The sequence below is a fragment of the Ictalurus furcatus genome, chromosome 23 (genome assembly GCF_023375685.1).
Source record: "Ictalurus furcatus strain D&B chromosome 23, Billie_1.0, whole genome shotgun sequence".
NCBI lineage: Eukaryota > Metazoa > Chordata > Actinopteri > Siluriformes > Ictaluridae > Ictalurus > Ictalurus furcatus.
In genome coordinates, this window is record NC_071277.1 from 5,494,109 (window position 1) to 5,515,587 (window position 21,479).

At 39.3% G+C, this 21,479-nt stretch overlaps 2 protein-coding genes across 2 annotated transcripts; one reads left to right on the top strand and one right to left on the bottom strand.

The window, feature by feature from the left end:
* Positions 1-4,815: 4,815 nt before the first annotated feature.
* On the bottom strand, positions 4,816-7,340 carry si:ch211-161h7.8 (thiosulfate:glutathione sulfurtransferase). Its single transcript, XM_053611648.1, has 4 exons — positions 7,146-7,340; positions 6,080-6,202; positions 5,457-5,619; positions 4,816-5,369 (listed from the first exon to the last, which is right to left on the bottom strand). Exons 1-4 carry the CDS (start codon positions 7,276-7,278, stop codon positions 5,315-5,317), a joined length of 474 nt encoding a protein of 157 aa, XP_053467623.1. The 5' UTR covers positions 7,279-7,340; the 3' UTR covers positions 4,816-5,314.
* An 832-nt stretch (positions 7,341-8,172) lies between these two features.
* kpna1 (karyopherin alpha 1 (importin alpha 5)) lies at positions 8,173-20,911 on the top strand. Its single transcript, XM_053610973.1, has 14 exons — positions 8,173-8,373; positions 11,053-11,186; positions 11,460-11,573; positions 12,950-13,049; positions 13,775-13,869; positions 14,388-14,519; positions 15,335-15,423; positions 15,621-15,720; positions 15,894-16,057; positions 17,037-17,115; positions 17,788-17,913; positions 17,993-18,120; positions 18,832-19,010; positions 19,121-20,911. Exons 2-14 carry the CDS (start codon positions 11,061-11,063, stop codon positions 19,306-19,308), a joined length of 1,620 nt encoding a protein of 539 aa, XP_053466948.1. The 5' UTR covers positions 8,173-8,373; positions 11,053-11,060; the 3' UTR covers positions 19,309-20,911.
* Positions 20,912-21,479: the final 568 nt, after the last annotated feature.

The following is a 21,479-nucleotide window of genomic DNA, read 5'->3' on the forward strand; positions in this document are numbered from 1 at the left end:
AATATACACTAAATATACGGATGTAAAAAGGGCAAATCCTGGAACGACCTATTGTAAAACTCTGCAGTACCACAAGCTCAGCGAACACCACAGTCTCCTTACTCAAATGGCCCTGAGTCATTCTTTATTCTCAGCAACACACACTGACTAACTCTTCACAGGCTCAGGAGTACAATAAGACAAAAAAATCAATTTACCACATAGCATAAATGCTTTGTCTTTTGGATTTAACCATCAGTCTGTACAGGAATTTGATGAGTTTTTTTGTGATTGTTCCAGCCAAAAATGCTTGATTTTGCTGAGACTTTTTTCAAAATCTGTGATGCAATTTGCAGTTTTTTTTTGCTTTTTTGTTGAAAATTACTTGAATTGGCGAAATTGCAGGTGCATGAAATTGTCTTTCACAGTGGTGTTTTTTGGTAAATGAGACTTTTTAGCTGTACTCATGTTCGACGCACATGAATCGAAAGGGGGTTTGGCTGAATGTGCGTTGTGTTGATGTCACACGGCGTGTTGTGATGATGTCACACGACGGGTCTTTGCCCAAATCTGCAGAAAATCTGCAGTCATTTTGAAAAAATAGCTCCTGTATTTATATATATTGCGGAGTTTCCTGGAGGGACTGAATAATACTGGCAGACACTGAGAACCATGCTAGAAAATGTCATTTATCCTGAATTTAACAAACTTGTAAGTATTTAGGAATGAATTCTTTTGTTAGGGAGCACAGTTCATAGTATGTCCTTGTGTGTCACCATCAGAGGAACATGTAACTGACCTTGTAACAAACACACATACAAGCTAACACACATTAGCTATTAGTAGTAGTGGTAGTGATAGCAGTATTGTTGTTCTTGTTATTATGAATTATATTACAACTTTAAAATGTTCCATTTCCCAGCATTGGCAATACAAATGTGCCTTTGTCAGGTCAATAAATCACCTTTGGAATTGAGTGAGAGACTGAGAAAGAATGCCGCCACATACAGTTTTAAGTGTACATCAATTTAAACTGGGTTTAATTTCAGCTACAGCATTAATATTAACAATAGTGTGGGTCAGTCCTCATTCGACCTCTATTTTCTCAGTTTTGATGCTGCCATTTCAGTTAGCCTTGAGCTACAGTGTTCTCATTAATCCCTGGAAATTTAACAAAACATCCTAATATAAGCTACATTTTGTGCAGGAAGGGTCACTCTCTTAATATAGAGGGCCATAGGAATTAATGGGTTTTGTCAAATTAATAAATGTGGTTTGTTTTGTCTAATTGGTAATGAACAGAACGATTAGACAGATTTGGTTAAAGCTCATAAAGCTCTTTTAAATGAAAGAGGTGTCAACAAATACACAAATGTGAAACTGTCAAACACAATAGAATTGTTTCTGATAGATTCTGAATAATGACCAAGGGCCATGACTGTCCTAAAATCTTTTAAGCATTTTTTTTTCTTTATTTATGCAAAATCCAAACAGGATTCAAAGTGGAGGTCATATCAGCCTATTGTAGGTCTAATTAGCTTACTATGTAAATGCCATGACAAGTCATTAAATTCCCTTAAGGGTTTCTCACAAGTTTCTCAGGAAGGGGTGTGGGGGCTTCTAATACCCTTTTAGGATATGAAGAATGATTAACTTTTCAAAAAATAGAAAGAGTTGGGGTTATTTTTCAAATACTGTTTTAAAAACCATTCATGAAGCAGCAAACATCACCTCAGAAAAATACCTTGTCCATAATATAGTATTAAAAAAAATAAAGTTTCCTGCAGAATTTGATCCAGAGAATAATAATTAATAATAACTGCATGAGTGTTGAGTGTTATATGTGAATGATGTCTGTACATACTGGGTCAATATCATTCAGACAGGTAGTCCATTCAGACAACACATTTGGATGTACTGCATTAGATTATTCTAGAAAACGAAATGAACAATTTGCATTAACTAAGGTATAATATCTGATCTAATACTATGTGTGGATGAAGAGAGGAAACAGGACCATCTTGCTGATCTAAAACAGACAGACTTTCTGATGAGTCCATGGCTATGTTGCTGAAAATGTTTAATAAACTTTCTTACAATATTAACAGTGAAGTTTTGAAACCTAATGCATCAGTCACGTCTGTTATTTGGGTCTACCTGTTCACACATTGTTAACTCACATACACATACAATCATATACACCTTTTTAATCCATAAATATCTTCTGAATATTAATAAAAGTACCCATGCTTGTTATTTACCTGTGTTGCTCGTTCAGCTCGGGAAAGCACCTGCTCCTGTGCGCTCAAACTTCTGACACTTCGCCTGTCCTCTTCTCCATTTCCCCCCTGTTTTCTTCAGGATGGAGAGAACATACAGAGCTTCTCGTCAATGCACAGTGCTGCATATCGGATTTGAAAGACACCCACTGCGCTTTCTGGCCTCCATTTATTCCACTAAAATCCAGGGGGTTTTTGGTGAGCGCGCGCCGTGAGGACGCATCTCCGTGTGGCTCCTGATAGCGCGCGCCTGTTCCAGCTTTTCCCGTGTGCACGAGCCGAGCGGTTTTCTTTTCACTGGAGAAAACATTCTGCACCGGCTTCTACTTTCATTAAACAAAGGAAAAAGGATGTACTCGAGATTCGTCCATTCGCCCAGAAGTCCTTAAAGCAGCATTTGAGATGAGAAATGAGTGTTGATGGTCTTGCCTCTCCAAGCTGCTACTGGACTACTGAATCCAGTTTGCATACTGAACCCAAAGCAGTCTCAGTTTTTTATTGTCTAAAACATCAATACTACCGAATAGCGCACTATGTTGTCAGTTCGAGATATACTACTATTTACTGCTGTATGGTATGCTTTTCTTTGCATCTGGTTTGATTTGTTTTGCTTTTAGTTGTTTACAATGGAGACGCTGTTTCCTCCTGTACATGCGGATGCGTAATAATATCTTGTGGGAAATAAACACCTGCACTTCATACACTGTATACATAGGCGGGGGGGGGCGGGGGGGGGGGGGGGGGGGGTTGTGTTACACCCTATGGTAAATATATAGGAGGTCTATCTAACTGTATGTCCGTCTGTCTTTGCATCTGTCCATCATTCTAGCTATCTGACCCTCTATCCATCCATCCCTCTATCTATCCATCCATCCATCCATCCAGCCATCCTTCTCCTGTATTTATCAAAAATATATTTTTTTGATAAACCTGTGTTTTGTTTGCAATTGTTTGATATCCACGAGAGCAGTATTTTTGTGAATGTTTTGAACAAAAGATCAAAAGGTTAAACAATAAAGAAGATTTTTCACTGCCTACTTTGCTCATATTTACCAAGGGTGCCAATATTAGTGGAGGGCACTCTATCTATCTATCTATCTATCTATCTATCTATCTAACTGCATGACTGTAGGTCCTTCTGCCCTTTCGTCTGTCCATCCTTCTGTACATCTGTCAGTCTATCTTTTTTTTTATATCCATCCATCCATCCATCCATCCATCTCTATTTATCTGTATAACTTTCCATTTTACCATCCTGCTGTCCTTTCATCCATCAATCCCTTCTGTCTGTATCTATTTTAACATTTCTTTGTGTGTCTGTTTAGATGTCAGCCTGATGTGTCTGTCCATTCATCCATCTACTTGTGTGTTCATCCATTTATTTATCCATTCATACATCCATCCATCCATCATCTGTCCATCCTGCTGTCTACCTGTATATTTATATATCTACCCATCTGTGTCTGTCTGTCTGTCTGTGTATCAAATCTTATTTGCTCTCTACATTAATTATTGTCTGAATTCACCACTATTTTTTAAATAAAATTAACCACAGAGATATAACCCACTGATATAATCATACTGATGAAAAAATTATGCTTTTCTTTCCACTGCCTTGTCTGACCTTTATTAGAAACTAATTTATCATATTAACATATGCAACAGCCAGTTTGTGTGGAGACGTATTTGTTTTCATTAAAGCATTAGAGCATTAGGGAACTGCATATTGAGATTGAGAGAGAGAGAGAGAGAGAGAGAGAGAGAGAGAGAGAGCGTTTGTGATGAAGACAGACTGTAATCGACATTAACACCAATGTGAAGCAAACTGGAAATCCAGATGAAAGAAAGAGATAGTGTGTACTTTACTGATATCCGGACCATTTACGAGCCTCTGTAGTGTACAGAAACAATGCTTTGGGATTAATTTGATTGACTCAGTGACTGAAGGGATGTGTCAGACCAGTAATCAATAAGTAGACTCCTGAAAACTCTCCATCTATAGTTGTTGTGTGTTTTGTAATTGTCTTTTTTTTCAATGGGAGTTTGTTGCTGCACGATTTGTTAACCTTGAGCTGGGGATCAGACTGAGAAATGTGCTGCCCTTGAGTTGTGCATCAATCTGACAGCAAGGATGGCCACATCTATCCTGCATCAGTTTAATTAGCTCCTCAGCACCTGTGGCCATGAAGCTGGGTCTATAGTTCTGTCCATAAAAATACTACTAGTGTACCAAGGAAAGGTACAATAACGCTCTGCTGCCTCCTTCTGACTGCTGTTACACACAGCTTGTTTGTCCATGTGCTTCCTGTTTTATGTTTGGCAACCTTTCACCTTAGTGTGTCAGCGAGAAGGGTAAAAGGTTTGTCATGTGACATGGAAGTTAAAGCTGAACTCTAATATCTATCAGTAGCTCAACATTGAAGCTATTAGGTTTGAACAATGTACTATATCTCAAGGTTGCAACAATGGCATGATAAGGATGATGTGGGACAATTTATTACACACTTAAAGACAGATAAGCAGTTGTGTTCATAAATTCTCATTTTTATTTGACATGTTTAAAGTCTGTAAACATAAAAACTTACAGTTTTGTCATCTGTCCTTTTGTGTAATTTGTACTCGATTAGATAATATGTGTTTAGTGTATCAACTTTTAGTTTTTCCTCCAAAGGTTTTTTGGAGAAAATAGATGATAGAGTAATTAATCTACCTTGTTCACATTGATTACACCTACAGCAGTATTGTAAATGGAGTAAATGGAGATCAAATCTAGGGTGGTCTGTCACTCTGTGTAATCACCTGACACGATTGTCATGATTGTCACTGATAGATGACAACTGATGTTTTTTTAAATACTGTATGCATTCAAAGACAATATTCATACCATCACAAGCTCTTGGCAGATTAAGGCTAAATCCTACAAGGAGTGAACAGAATGGTAAATACATGACTGCAAAGGAAAGCAGAATCAATGATAGACGTTTACTTAAAAACGAAACGGTTAAAGTGATACTGGCGTGGCAAACTTTTCTCAATGTGCTTTACACACCGATCAGCTACTTCTTCTCTTTCTCAGCCCATTCACTGTATCCTCCTGCATAGTGACGTGCCCTGAAAGACAGAAACGGAGAGCGTGTTAGTTTAGCAAGCCAAGCCTAGCATGAAGCTCACAGTGCATATGAATACTGTTCTACTTGCCTGCTGAATCCTAGACGCCAGGCGGTTTCAAGAGCTGTTAAACTCCTACGGCCTCTTTGGCAATGGAAGACGATATCGTCATCCTCCTTTTTGGGGGCCTTCACCTTGAAAAGCTTTTCAAATTGCTCTGGAGAAAGCTTCAATGACTCCTCAAGCTGTCCCACTGTTTAAGGAAGGTAAATGACAGTATGATCAAACATTACATTTAGGCACACATTTATACAAATTGACTTATGGTTGAGTTAAGAGTTAGGAGACTTGCTGAAGCGCCTGACCTTTTAATCAGAAGCTCAGAATAGTGAGCCACTGTCTTCATCACATAAGGAATAAAACCCAATGTGGTGTGCTGTTATACGAAAATTATCCACACTGCGAAACATTACCACCACAAAGTGTTTTATTTCTCTTATATTACAGTATAGTGATTGCCAGTGATTCACATTTTTATTATTATTGAATGCTTTTTTAGTTATAATTACATTTAATGTTGTGGAACGTCTGCAAGACAAGTCCGTTCCTGTTATCACTTATGTTATAGCAGCTATAAACAGTCATTCAACAGCACTGGGGTTTAATGCAAATATGATGTACACCATTGTATATTTAAATGAGATGTTGCTCACGTGGAACATTGACAGAATCAGGAATGCGTCCTGCCTGGAACTCATCCGGATTTCGGACGTCAAATAATTGGATACTGTGATTGGCCAGCATCACCTTAAGCTGTTCAAGTGTCACGATTGAGTCTGAAATTATGAAACAAATACTGAATTAGTAGTCATTTAGGCTCACCACAGAATAAAAGGACAGTGCCTAAACTAATCTTGAAAAAAAAAAAGTTACACTCCCATCATCACAAAAGCTCATCATAAAGGAAGAAACGTGAGTCAATGTTTGAAGAACTTTGAACATGATAGGACACTAAGTTCTCGTTTACCTAGCTCACTTGGTGCCCTATGAACCCACAGGCGCAGGAGATAAAGGCTTTTTCAATTAACTGGCAAATGATCAAAGGCCATAAATAAAAAAATAAAAAACCTATCCAGGATGAAATTGCAATGTAGAAGTTGTGTATATTCAGCATTCTGGCTATGATATATGATATATGATATGTGTGTGTGTACCGTGTATACAGTAATATTAATATATATATATATAGCTAAATACATATCTTTAAGGACTTTTGCTTGCAGAATTGAATTCTTATATAGTTGTTTATAATCATATAAAATATATAAAATAATGAAAACTGCTCCATGGAAATAAAAACATAATGTTGTGGTGGAATTCTTTCAGTGTCATTTTTGTGCATGTTTTCCACATAATAAGTCTAAACGTATGTGTTTTAGTATCATTTTTAAAAACAATTTTCTATTATACAGAATGCTCTCAGACTGTAAAAAATATAAGCGATTCAATATATTTACCAAGGGCACCTTGGAAAATCCTTCATCAGCTGTGTAAGCAAACTGTAGGAGGGCATTAGGAAATGTGAACAAATTTTTGCACCTGAAATGGGTTTACTCGTACTGTAAATGTTATTGAAAGGTCATTTTAATTTTTAAATATAATGTGTATTGAATATTACTGATTATAATGGATCCATATGATCAATTCCCATACCACATAACACTTTTATACATATTTATATTTATATGCAAAATAGGATTTTATTTTTTCTGTCCTTACCTTGATGAGATTTGTCCTCTCTGGTGTGATGAATGCATGATGTCCTCAGTCCAGCTCTGAGTCCCACACAGTGACCAGGTCTAAACACAGACAGAGATACAATAACACGCCGTATACATGGGTACACCGTCATGGTCACTGGAAACTCAAAATCTCACTTCTGACTGTTGTTTTGTGAATTGAAGCAGTAAGTGTGTGTCACAGTAAGAGCTGGTGTCCACCCACTTTCTCTTCATCCTATAGGCTACTGCTCTACATCACTGAGGGTTAATTATTCACTGATTACATCACTGATTAATTATTATTCATTTATGCATATACTTCTGGAAAACAAAAGCACTAACTGGCTTACATTTTATTTTCATTGAAAATAAGCAATTATTTCCATGTAAGTGAAGCATACTAAATTATAGTTATAAATTTTTATTACAGACATTTGGGATTTCAAAGCCATTTGTGATTCAGCCTGATTTAGGTTATAGGGAAAAGCATCCATTCATTCATTTATTCATTCACTCATCTTCTGTTAGGGTTGCTACAGTATGGAATCCCAGAAACACTGGGTGTGAGGCAGGAATACACCCTGACTCACACAAGAGGCAATTTAACATAGAAAATACACCTTCTGGTATGTATTTGGGAGGTGGGAGGAAGAAGAACCTAGAGGAAATGTAATGGGCGTAGTGGTGGTGTAGTGGGTAGCATTGCTGCATGCCTCAGAGCTCCAGGGGCCTGGGTTTGATCCTAAGCTTGGGTTACTCTTTGGACTCTTTTTACCTTAACCTTATGATTGATTGACAGTGTGTCTACCTACTTGTCCTTGGTTCTCTGGGCTGCAGCTTTCGTGCTTCTGGCTTCTGCCACACTGAGCCACAGCCCCATTAGGACTTATTTGATATGCAAATGATTGCAAACTAGGCATTTGATTAAAGCAAACAAATCCGAAATGCATTGTATAGACCTTCTGCTAAATTTAGAGACATCCAGAGGTACTGTAATATTCTGCATTAAACTGTTACATTCTAATAAATTAAAAGGCAAGTCATATTAAAATAGATGTATGTAAAAACACAGCTTATCAAATAAATAAATAAAACAAGCACTGAATACGCATGCGCCGACAGGACGACTGCCTTCGGAATCACGCATGCGCAGTAGCATAATACCGGCGGACTCTTCAGATCAGTGGCCCGAACGACGAGGGGATAAATCGAGACTGTTTTTACAGGTCAGTGTTTAAAGAATTAGCTCAATTTCACTGATTATTTATTTATGTTTATTCAGTGAAAAATACTGATCAGAAAGCCGCTGAGAATCATCCCGAAGACACGATAAACAAGCCGTCCGGCGAAGTAGATCTAACCCTTGTCAGCTATCGACGCCAGTGAGGCGGTTATTTTTTTCCCTACTCATTTTCGACAGGTCCCGCCTCCTGCTTTAAGATTGGGTAATAGTATCCCGTTTCCTGCGATACGATTGGTTTATAAGTTTGTACGTACAAATCGTTTGGTGGACAAGCCAATCCTAGAAGAGTAGGCGGGGTTTTACGGAATGCGGGTAGGGAAAATATTCTCGAAAAAGCCGTTAGGACGACATTGCGGCTAGCTCTGCTATCTGTTAGTGGGTTTTGATTTGATTAGATTTTTTTGACACATACTCTGTGACGCAAGCGTAAATTAAAATATTACACAGAGGTAATGATAATTAAACGCGTATATAGTAGTGTAGAGATTCCCTACTAGTTAGGGACTGTTTGTGTAAGTGTACAGCTGGTTCTGGTGCTCAAGTGACCGAGCTAATGTTGGTGTCATAGCGAGGGGGAAAATAACAATAATAACAATAAAAGAAAATGTCATTTGGCGATATTATGGCGATTTTACTGGATCAATGTGTAAGTTTTAGGCTAGCTTTTTATGAAGTGTATTTTTATGCAGTGTACACTCTGTACAGTGGGCTTACTGCGCATGTCTGGAAAAATTGGTGATTCAAATGCACTCATTTCCATTCCTGGAATATTATGGAATGTTATGGAAATTCAAAACGTTTTGGGGAAAAAAAACGACGTATTTTCTGTTATCTAGATTGTCCTTAGACATCCCCTATTTTCTTCATTAATGCATCCTTCCTAATGCAGATCACATTTTATGTTTTTTTATGCTACACTTAATGACCTTTTTTAAAAAAATAGTAACAAAACTAGACACTTTTCACACTTTATTTGTTCATTCAATCATCTTCATTTAGCTTCATCCTGGTCATGGTGCAGTGAATCCGGTGTCTATCCCAGGAACACTCGCAGGCAGGAGTATATTCCTTACATGGTGTTTTTTTCTCCCAGCAGTCTTTTGTAGACACTTACACGCTCACATTCAGTGTATAGCCAGTCCACCTGCTAGCATGTTAAAAAAAAAAAATTTGGGGAGGAAACTGGCACGGATATGGGACGAGAGCATGCGCAGAAACTGCACGCAGACAGTATCCCAGAATACCCGCCCGGTTCAGAACTTGTTCTCGTGCAATGATTGTTGTTTTCCAAACACTGCAGATATGAGAGGTGTGTAATCCGCAGTACTTTGTTCTGGACCTTTAATCCAACTCCACCACAGTGATGTTCAGTGATGTTTCTGCTCAAACACCCGCTTCTGAAGTGATGACATTCAGGTGTATCGAGCTGCTAAAACACTCAGATGTGCAGTGCTGGCTTCGATGGTCCAAAAACACACTGCAGTGTTTCTTGTTTCCCCTTTTTGTTTTTGTTCAGTACGACGCACTTTTGGGATGATGATGAATGTTCTCAGCTGTTCATGGTTGCAAGGTTGTCGTGTTTTTGTGTGTGTGTGTTTTGTTTTTAATTCTGTGCCAATTCAAATTAAGAGCTAGTTAAGAAGCTTAAAGAGCGGCGAAATAAACAAATAGCGTTCTCTGTGAACTTTGTAGTCAGCATAAAATGAATATAATTCATCAGGCTTCAAGTTTTCAAGAAAAACCTTTTTGACCCTGCATACGTCCCAGCATTAGGATTGGGTGTACGTGTACTTTGATAAATTTTCACAATCCATTTTCTGCAATATCTCAGGCATATAAAATGTCATTTTTTCCAACATTGACCTGATTTCAGCTGATTTCATGTTAAAATATTGTTCTGAACCTTTAACTTTTTAAAATGTAAAAAAAAAAAATTAAGTTATAATTTAACATTATTAGAATAGTTTTCAGTTTAACATAATTTATTTTTGAAGACAAAACATTTGTAAACAATTATTTTTAATGGCAGCAGGTTACTAAACATGTATATCGTGAGACATATTTGCTACAGTTATTTTGGGACACACTAATTCTAATCTCGGGTACTGTTCAGGACTGATAGTAGGCGAATTGAGACGCAGCAGTTGTGTATCGTCAGAAATATCAGTATAGTGATCTGGTATTTATGTCATTTAAGTGTTCCTCTTGCACAACAGCAATTTTTCAACGATTACAATTAGTTTATGTTAAAAAATGACACACTTTAAACCTTTAGTTACATTTAATATTATGGATGTCTGTGTGACAAGTGAGTTTCTGTTTTCACTTGTGTTATTAGTCCCCATTTCCGTTTTTTTTTTCTTGTCTTGAAATTAATAAGACGAAAACACAACTTGTCATGTTACCAAGAAACCAGAAAGCATAAACTCCTCTGTTCTGTTGCAAAGCACTGACACTGGAGACTCCTTCCACACATGATAAATAAACAAACCGTCTTGGTAAGTGAGTTAAATGTAAACACATCCCAGGACAGCCACTTCTTCTTCCATTAAGATTTAATCCTCAGAATTTTGCAGTGCAAATGTACAAATTTAACCTGAATGCATGAAGTTCATGCTTAACACACTGTAATTATTATTATTTTTATTATTATTCCCTGAAGGCTACACCATGAGTCAAGGAAAGGACAATGCGCGACTCCGAAGCTATAAGAACAAATCGCTTAACACGGATGAGATGAGGAGGAGGAGGGAGGAGGAAGGACTGCAGCTACGCAAACAGAAGAAAGATGAACAGGTGAGATGACTGGCAGCTTCAGGACTTTGTTCACCCCTCTGTAGTTGTAGTTCTTTGGCAGATGCAGAGTTCACTCGGTTTATCTTGGTGGCAGGATCAGCTGAAATTGCTCATAATTGCTCTGGGGGATTTCCTCAGATCTTCAAGCTAGTAGTTTAACTCCATAAGTCATGTGATTCCATGGTAAAATGTTAAACCAGTAATGCAGTATTACATTGATTTGGTTACCCGTAAATAAGTCTAAACACTTTGAGCATCTGTGTGGCCTTACAGCTGTTCAAACGGAGGAACGTGGCTACAGTGGAGGAAGACTGCACCCTGGAGGATGATGGGATGTCAGACAGCGGCTACCTGGAATCCCAGGCCAATAACATGGAACAAATCACAGTAAGAGCTAAACACTGCACGTGAGAAAAAAATCATGTGGAGTAACAATTTAAAGAACAAAGTTTATTATTCGAAAATAATATTCTAGAGCTTGACCGATAACTAAGTTGGGCTGTGCCTGCCAATAACCGGTCAATCAACCGATAGTTTTTATAATTGATACTGAATGAAAAGATAACACTCAAAGTAAAATATTGCTGAATTTTGTTACAAAAATTAGCAGTACTGACTGTACCATGAAAATGTACTGTACTTTTTTAAAATGAAATAAATATTAATATAAATAATTCATATAAATAATATATTAATAAATATAAGTAAAATTAAATAAGTAACATATACATCGAAACTAAACCAAAAGTAACACTCCAAATAACAATTAAAAATAGAGACTTCGGACATGAATAAAAAAACACTTCAAATAACACAACAAAATTTGTCAGTGATAGTTTTTATTTCGCCTCTAGAGGACACTCTCGTACTGTATAATGACAGCGGACTCTTCTCAGCCGCTCCTGCTACCGGGAAGATCTATCTGTGTGGATTTTTGCCGATAAGTGATAGTTCCAGGAAATCAGTTATTGGTCAACCTCCTATAATATTCTAATACTAATTAGAATTGAAGAAGAAACTTGGGCTGCAAAACGTATACGTGTCATATGTTTTTGTAATTGTGTAATTTTCCAATTCAGGACACAATTTCATGCTTTTCTTGTGGCTAAATCTCAAATGCTGTTGTGTTCAGTGTGCATTGAGTGCATTATGCATGTTTTACAGTGTTATAGCCCTGTAATGAGCATAGAGTGGTGGACAAATCAGCAGCCTAAGCGATCCGACAAGCAAATTTCATGGCTAGGTTAGAAGTCTTTTATTCATAGTTGCCTGGCGAAAAAAAGGAAGTTAACAATCATTTCTGTTGTTCGCCCTGGAGCTATTCATCTCAAATCCCACCACCTGCTCCACTACACACATCAGCCATAATGTGATCTGAAATAGAGAAGAAACCAAGAAAAGCAACAAAAAAAACTATGCAAAGCTTTAACATGTGTGGTTAAACATATAGAAAGAAAATAAAGGCATTAGCCAGACTCGAATAATATCCTTTGAGCACAAAGTGAGGATTGAAATTCATATCTCATAGCTGAAACTTTGGCCAAACACTAAGGGCTAGATTAGAAACTTCCTTAGAAGGGGAAGGTGATCATCTATTCGTTTGTTTTCCCCAGAGTCTGTATTAATTGACTAACTAGCTAACTAACTTGCAATACGTTAATACATTACATTAGCTACCACTTTGTTTCACTCGAGTCAAGCAAAACCCAGGACTGGGCAGAACATAAGAGCAGTTTATTCAGCTGTTGTTCTTTATTCATCAGGGTGGTGTTATATCCGAGGACATGACCCAGATGATCTTCTCCACCTCTCCAGAACAGCAGCTTATGGGAACGCAACGCTTCAGAAAGCTTTTGTCTAAAGGTTAGGACACAAACACACACACACACACCCCTAGTAAGGACCTTTCACTGACATAATTATTAATGTTATACCTACATGTAAATATAACACTAACATCAATAATTAAAATAACATTTTGATTATTGGTGTTTTTTCTTTGTTTTTTTTTTTTTTAAGTCTAAAGTCCCCGTGGCCTCAAATTGGAAGTTTTGTGGCTTTTAGTATGAATATGCTCGCAGTAAGGTTCTCTATAAGCTAGTGTGCTCCAAAACAATGACAAATTTGCATTTAGAAGAAATATACATTGAAAATTCAGTCTCTCTCTACCACCGATATGGCTCAACAATTTTGATGACATCATTCTGCATGTCAGCTTCTCTTCAGATTTTCTGTCCAATCAAATGCTGTCTAGAATCTGAATTGTCCCGCCTCCAACATTATAAAAATCCACAGTACTAACTATCAAGTACGGCTTAGCCCGGGCTGTGAGGTAAGCTAAACGCTATTGGCTATTAATAAAGGGGGAGGAGTCACCCGTTATGTCCCGCCCTGACTTCCTGTTTCAGTAGAAATTACGTCAACACATTGAAGGCACTCCAAGGGGACTTTAAGAAGTAGTTTTGTTCCCAACGAGGTGTCCTACATGTCCCCGAAGACATAAACACATGTCGACACAAACTCGCGGTTGTGTATGCGTATATAATGTGTATAGTTGATCATGTGAGTGGTGTCTGTCCCTTCTTTAGAGCCCAACCCCCCTATTGATGAAGTCATTGCCACACTCGGTGTAGTGGAACGCTTTGTGGAGTTCCTGAAGAGGAAGGAGAACTGCACACTACAGGTGAAACCCACACAGAGAAATGTCATTGAGCATTCATATTAGCAAGTGACATGTTGATGATGTTGCCCCTTAGTTAGTCTCTTTCCAGTATTAAGTGGAAGTGTTAATATTTTTCGATGAACAGCCTCTTGTCTCTCAGATGTCCCTCACAACTTTGCATTTGGTTCCACTGCATCAGGGCTTGATTAGGATTAAAGCAAATTTCGAAGGTGTTCCTTGTGATTGCTACTAGACTGAATATTCGTATATGGCTTGCTAATGTCAGTGTAGGGTCAGACTGACAATAAACACACCACACCAACTCATTCCTCAGATGCTGAACAGCTAGGATCCCATTTTGAGCTCTCAGACCCATAACAGCCTTGAGTCAGTTACTTACTCCAGATGGAATGCTCTTGCGATAAGCTCATGCTGGAGGAATGTGTGTGTCTGTGTATGTGAGAGAGAGATATGCTTTGCCTGAAAACTACAGCAGTAAAAGGTCATGCCACTGTGCCACTGGTGTTGTATCTCCACAGTTTGAAGCAGCGTGGGTCCTGACAAACATCGCCTCTGGCACATCTCACCAGACGCGCGTGGTGATCCAGGCTGGTGCTGTGCCCATCTTCATAGAGATGCTCAGCTCTGACTTTGAGGATGTCCAGGAGCAGGTAGAGTTAACCATACTCTGGTGTTTATCTTTTTAAATAAAGTGTACATCTTCACTAGCTGTTAGCAATATAAATAGAAGTAAACCCCAAAATGGCAGCAAAGTGTGTGTGTGTGTGTGTGTAGATGGGACCAAGCCAACTGATAATAAATGATCTATACTAAATTGGTTGGCTTAGTCGTGTTAGTTTCTGCCAAGTACCTAGCAAAAAATTCATTTATTTCACAATTCTATTGGTGTAGTCACATTCCTGGTAACCATCAGGTAACCATAGCGACCACAGACTCCGATTCATCGGCTATTTCCCTCCTCACTCTCGGACTCTAAGGATGTTTCTGGACTGACGCTTTATCCTGGTCAGGGTCGTGGTGGATTCAGGGTCTATCCCGGGAAACACTGGGCATGCACACACTCCTTCACACTCAGAGCGATTTAGCGTAGACGAAACCAGATAATGCAGAGGAAACCCACATGGACATGGTAGAGAACATGTGAAACATCAGGAAGGGTGACCCTGGAGCTGCACTGTCATGCCACATGTTTCTGGACAGGCTGAGTGTGTGCTTTATATAGAGAAAGGGACAAATCCCAAATCAGGCAATTTGCCAAGAAATGAACAGTCAAACACTTGTGCTGTAGCCTTCTGTGGTGTGTGGATGTGTCTCTCTGCATCTTGCTCTGTCTGTCTCGCTGTCTGTTTCATTCTCTCTGTCCGTCTGTATGCATCTTACCGTTTGTCAGTATGGCTCGCAGTCTTTCTCTCTGATCCGTCTGCCTGCCCGTCTCATTTCCTCATGGTCTCGTGTTTCTGTGCAGGCGGTGTGGGCGTTGGGGAACATTGCTGGAGACAGCACAGAGTGCAGAGACTATGTGTTGGATTGCAACATCCTTCCCTCACTTATACAGTAGGATTCTTTCCAAAGTGTCCCAGTTTACCTGTTTGTCCTGGCTTGAGTTCGCATGTATCTTTTACTTTATATGCTACAATCCCTTGCAGTTTACACACACACGTACACTGTTTATCAACTCTCTGTGTAGTTAGTGCACCATTTATATAAACACTGTCGTTTGCATGAATTATGATATATTGTCGTGTTTACAGGCTCTTGACCAAACAGAATCGCTTGACTATGATGAGAAACGCCGTGTGGGCTCTGTCTAACCTGTGCAGAGGCAAGAACCCACCTCCAGATTTCACCAAGGTAAGACCCGTGTCTGACTGGATTGACATTTCATTTGGTACATCCTACTAGCTTTTTAGGATTCATACTGCAGCTTTGCAGTTTTAAAAGCGCATTATGTAAAGTTATGTAACAGTGGGTGTGTAATCTTCGTGGCAGATTGAATATAAAACGTGCGTTTGCTGTGTGCGTAGGTGTCGCCGTGCCTCAGCGTGCTCTCCTGGCTGCTCTTTGTGAACGATACAGACATTCTGGCCGATGCATGCTGGGCACTCTCCTACTTGTCCGACGGGCCCAATGAAAAGATCCAAGCTGTTATAGACTCGGGCGTGTGCCGCAGACTGGTGGAGCTGCTACTGTAAGATATGACACAGAATTAGAAGGTGGTGGAGGGCGCATGTTTTTAGACGTGTTTTGATCATCGAGTATATGATGTATTTTGATATCCGATACACGACGCTACATCCGCTGCAGGTAGATGGCTGGGCAGATGACCCGTTAGTTAGCTAGCTACGATCTAGGTGCTTAAATATCGTATAGTGCTTTTATCTACGCTGAGAAGCTAGGACACGACACACTCGATGATTTTTGTTTGTAATTTCCTAACACCTAACAGATTGTTATGATCTCCTGACTCAAGATAAGATGTGCCGATTTTTAATTTGCATACCACAATCATTTCCTACAGGGGATCCGAATCATTTGCATGTGTATGTTGTAATTTGCATATTTCATATTATATTTGCATATTACGGCATTTTATTATATTATACCCCTCTTATCTTTGTCCTGTATTGGATTCGAAAATGCAAAATAACAAAAACGCTCGATTCAGATTAGCAAACGATGAGACGGGGTAAATTGATATTTGTATCTTCTTCATTCATTGAGTGACGTCCAATTGATTTATCTGGATTTTAAAATGTAACCGTTTCATATTCAGTCCGTACAGGATTTCACAGTGATTGTTGCGGACAAAAATGAATCGAAGAGGGCTTTGTCTGAATGTGATGATGTCACATGATGCACCTTAGCCCAAATCTACGGTAATTTTTGAAAAATTGCAATCTCCTCCAAATATTGCAGAGTTTGATTGATTTTTGTGTTCATTTCCGCCATCGCAAAATCCTGGAGGGACTGGATATTGCTTGTATACAAATGTGATAAATTGAAAAGCCACAAATGTTTTATCTTTTAAACTTCAGCCTGTAGTCATTGCGAGATCAGTGCAAAACTCCATCTTATTAGCTTTTTGTCAAGTTATATTTCCAGCCCAATGATCCTTTACTCACTGTTCCTTTATTGTTGGTTTTTCTTCCGATTTTTGTTTTCGATAGACATTCGGATTATAAGGTTGTCTCTCCTGCGCTTCGGGCTGTGGGGAACATCGTCACAGGAGATGATGTCCAGACACAGGTATTAAAAGCAAAATTACACCTAAATTTACACTGCTGGACAAAAGTTTGTGGATACATGAATGAATGTTTCTCATGATCTTAAAACCTTTTGATCTGAAGGTGTATGATTAAATGTTTGAAATCGGTGTTATAGTCAAAAATATAATCATGCCGACGTATTCATTTCTTTCCTTAGAAAACTAACATTTTATTTACATTTTTTTTTTTAAACGGACGACTCGGAGCGAAATATTCTGAAAAGCAGCCGATAAGTGTCCAGCGTAGGTGGGAACTCCTTTAATACTGTTTAAAAAGCATCTCAGGGAAATTCCTCAAGAAATCGTACATTTCTGGAAATTCTAGGCAAAAAGGGCATCTACTCTGAAGATGCTCAAATATTAAATTATTTTGGATTTTTTATCACAACATAATTCCCATAGTTCCATTTGTGTTACTCCAGAGTTTTGATGACTTTATTATTATTCTAAAATGTAGGGGGAAAAAATTAAAATAAAGAATGAGTGTGTCTAAACTTTTGACTGGTAGTGCGTGTCCTATCTGGTTTCTTCCGAGTTTTATATATTGCTTCAGCGTTTCACCTTGAAGAGTGTGTTTAGCTTGGTAATTAAAAGGGCATTTTCTCGTTTCAGTTTTTCATTTTTATTTTTTAACTGTTGTTTTACCTGAACAGGTGATCTTGAACTGCTCTGCCCTTCAGAGTCTCCTTCACCTGCTATGTAGCCCTAAAGAGTCCATTAAGAAAGAAGCCTGTTGGACAATCTCCAATATTACTGCTGGTAACCGGGCACAGATACAGGTGTGTGTCTCTTGTCAGCCTCAATATAGACTGTGTGTGTGTGCTTGATTAAGAGTTCCCCCCCCCTCTCTTTCTCTAGATGGTGATCGACGCAGCTTTGCTTCCTCCTCTTATCAGTATCCTTCAAGTGGCTGAGTTCCGGACGAGGAAGGAGGCAGCGTGGGCCATCACCAACGCCACATCTGGGGGCTCCGCCGAACAGATCAGGTTGGGTGTTGCTTAAAATGAAACCATAGGCTTGAACTTTTAACTATGCAAGCATAAATGAAATGTCTAGATGCTACAGTTTTATTCCATTTCCTCATGCCACTGTTTCTAAAGATTCTTAATGAAAATGAGAGACAAAGGAAGCAGATTAACAGCATAATATTGATTAACAAGTTGCTGGTGCTGTTTGTAGTATTGTGGACCGGTAGTGACCTATGCTGTCACTTGGGGGCGTGGATTGTCTGTTTTTTTTTTTTAGTTATAGTCTACAACCCACTATCTGATTTATACTACGTTTATTTACTGCGTCATACCCAAGTTGCATAGACTTGAGACAATCTCAATTTCTAGTGCGCACGTACGGTCAGGTATGAGCACTTGTTCGAGTTTCAGGAGAGAACCTGACATTACCAACATTCAAGTAGATCCAGGCCCTGTCCTCACATAGCATCTAGTCGGGAATACCTGATTGTAAATAAATAAATAAATACGATTTTTATTAAAGATCAAAGGAAGCAAACCTACATCCCATATAGATCTCTCAAAGTATCTGGTAGATACCACCAACAGTGTAGAATGGGAAAAGCCCACCTTTGACCTGTTGTACAAGTAGAACCCCAAAATGTGAAGGGAATTTTAGGCCCAGATAAGGATGTCTGGATCCATCACTCTGAATAGGGCTTTCTTAAAACTTTTATTTATTTCAAACAGGCATCTGGTGGAGCTCGGTTGCATCAAGCCTCTCTGTGACCTTCTGACCCTGATGGACTCCAAGATTGTCCAGGTGGCGCTGAACGGCCTGGAGAATATCCTCAGACTTGGAGATCTGGAGGCCAAGCGAGGAGGAGGAGGAATCAACCCGTACTGTGCCCTCATCGAGGAAGCATACGGTAACGACACGTTCAGTCTTCTGTTTTTCTACTTCCTAAAAAAAACCCCATCTGTTTACAAGAGACTTCAGTGTTGTTGACTCTGTCTCTTCCTGCTGCCTTTTCCTCAGGTCTGGATAAGCTGGAGTTCCTGCAGGGCCACGAGAACCAGGAGATCTACCAGAAGGCGTTCGACCTGATCGAGCGCTACTTCAGCCCCGAGGACGAGGATCCAGCCCTGGCCCCCGCCGTCGACCTGCAGCAGCAGCAGTTCCTTTTCCAGCAGTGCGAGGCTCCCATGGAGGGCTTCCAGCTTTGAGCAACAGAAAAGCTACAGCAGAGAGAGTTATTAATATCTTTAATGATTGTAAAGAGCGTGATGCTGCAAGAGCCTGTGTTGCTGGTCGACTTCCTCAACCTTCACCATAACCTTATCCTTAACCTTAACCTTTCCTGCTCCCTTCACGCCTGCTGTCACTGGTTTTGAAGAACGGCTTCAGGAAAATAGAACCAGATTGATCCAAAAATAATGACCATCAGAGCAGCTCTGGAATTCTTGAAAGACTCCCATATTGCCCACCTTGCATTAATTCCCAGCCAAAAAAAAAAAGATCCCCCGTCCAAGTTAAAACGAGCATTAAGATTAAATGCTGCATCCAGCTAAGAGTCGATTAGAAACTGGGTATTGACTGCTTGTACGTATGTGTATGACCTCGCCACCGTACGGACGTCCCGAGACGGGCGGCCTGTATGCGATCCTTTTTTTCGTTCGTTCAGAAACACTGGACTGACCGTGTGACTGTGTGAGCGCCTGGAAGTGCGCAAACAAACCATGAAACAACAGAGAGGCACAACTCGGCCAGTCTGCCCTGAAGACTGAAAAAGACTTCAGCAATTTTCTCTACTCATTAGAACCCACACTGCCTGCAAAAAGGCAACTCTTGCTGACGGACTGAAACAGGAGTCCAGACTGTATGTGAGTGACTGACCGTGTGCCACTTAATTGAATATCGAACTTCTTTGCTTTCATTCTCATGCATTCCTACGACGATTGTGCAGACTCCTAACAATTACACGTTCGCACCTTCTGGGAGTTGAAATCTCCCTGCGCACTGAGACTAAGACTCCCCCCTCCTCGAGCCTGTGTGCGACTCTTCTGACTTAAGAGGACAATTCCATATGATTATCATCCTTTATCATCAGCAGCACTTTATGTTCAGGACACAGAATCCTTTGGTTCGAATGGAAATCATTTTTTCTTTCCATGCAGTACTCGGCTCTCCTCTCCTCAGGAAATGAGACGAGGAAAAGGGTGCACTCGGTGCACGCCCCAGACCGCAGGACGTTCTTTTACAGAACTAAACACACTAAATACCGGCGTGAAATCTCATGGCTGATGAGCTTTGCCCCTTCTGAAGCTTCCTCCACTACTCGGACTCTTGATGACATTTAATGAGCTGAAATCTTAGCTTCCCAGTGTGTAACACATGCACACACACACTTTAACATGACTGATATTGACATGTTATAACATGACCCCATATAATATCATCGTTAACAAGAGTGATATGTGGAAAAAGGGGGAAAAACAGCATTTTTTCACGTCTCATTTTGGGGGTGGAATATGTTCGTACCGACTGTGCCATAGTCCTTATGTGAAATTAAGATTTACAACCCAGCAGCAATTTAAATAAGACAAAACCATACAGAAAGGAATCCAAATCGAGCTTGAAGCATACCGGTGATTTTGTTTGCTTAAAAAAAAACTGCAAGATTTGTTTACTAGGGTTTTTTTGTTTGTTTGTTTAATGTTGGGTTCTTCCAGAGAGAGATGACCAGCTCTTCATTTTCAATACTGCTGTCGTATTGAGATTGTGTAACTGTTCTCTGTTAAGCCATTTGCATAAATGCTGTTTCATGAGTTCCCGTGGCCGTGCTCTTTTCCACTTCTGCACGTTAGTTCAAGAAGCCGAAGAACCGCGAATGAAACTGAAACAGGTAGGTAATCCATTTTAACGGTCTGTTCGTCACCATCTTTGAATCGGATTACTGTTTTCCAATCTGATAAGAAACTTAGCGTCAAATAAAAGAACCATGTAATTATAAAGTTACTTGCGTTTGCGGTCACATACTTCACATACGCCTTGCAAAATCTGTAAAATGTTAATTTTTTTTTTTTTTTTAAAGAAAAAAAAAGTGAGATCATAAAAATTGCATTTTGTTTTTTTTAGTTCTGCTAAAAAAAAAAAACCCAGATGTAGCAGATGTTTACATATTTTAGACACAATAATAATGTAAATTCATTATTATTATACATTAAGATCCCCTGGCTCTTAATGTACGTGTTGCGTTCTTGATCATCAGTGAATGTTTGCACCTTTTGTAATAGTCATGTATGAGACGAGTCCCTCACTTGGCCTTGGTGTGAAAAGATGGATCTCAACATCATATAGCGACTGTTTGGAAAGGAGTGAAATCTGCAGAAGAAAA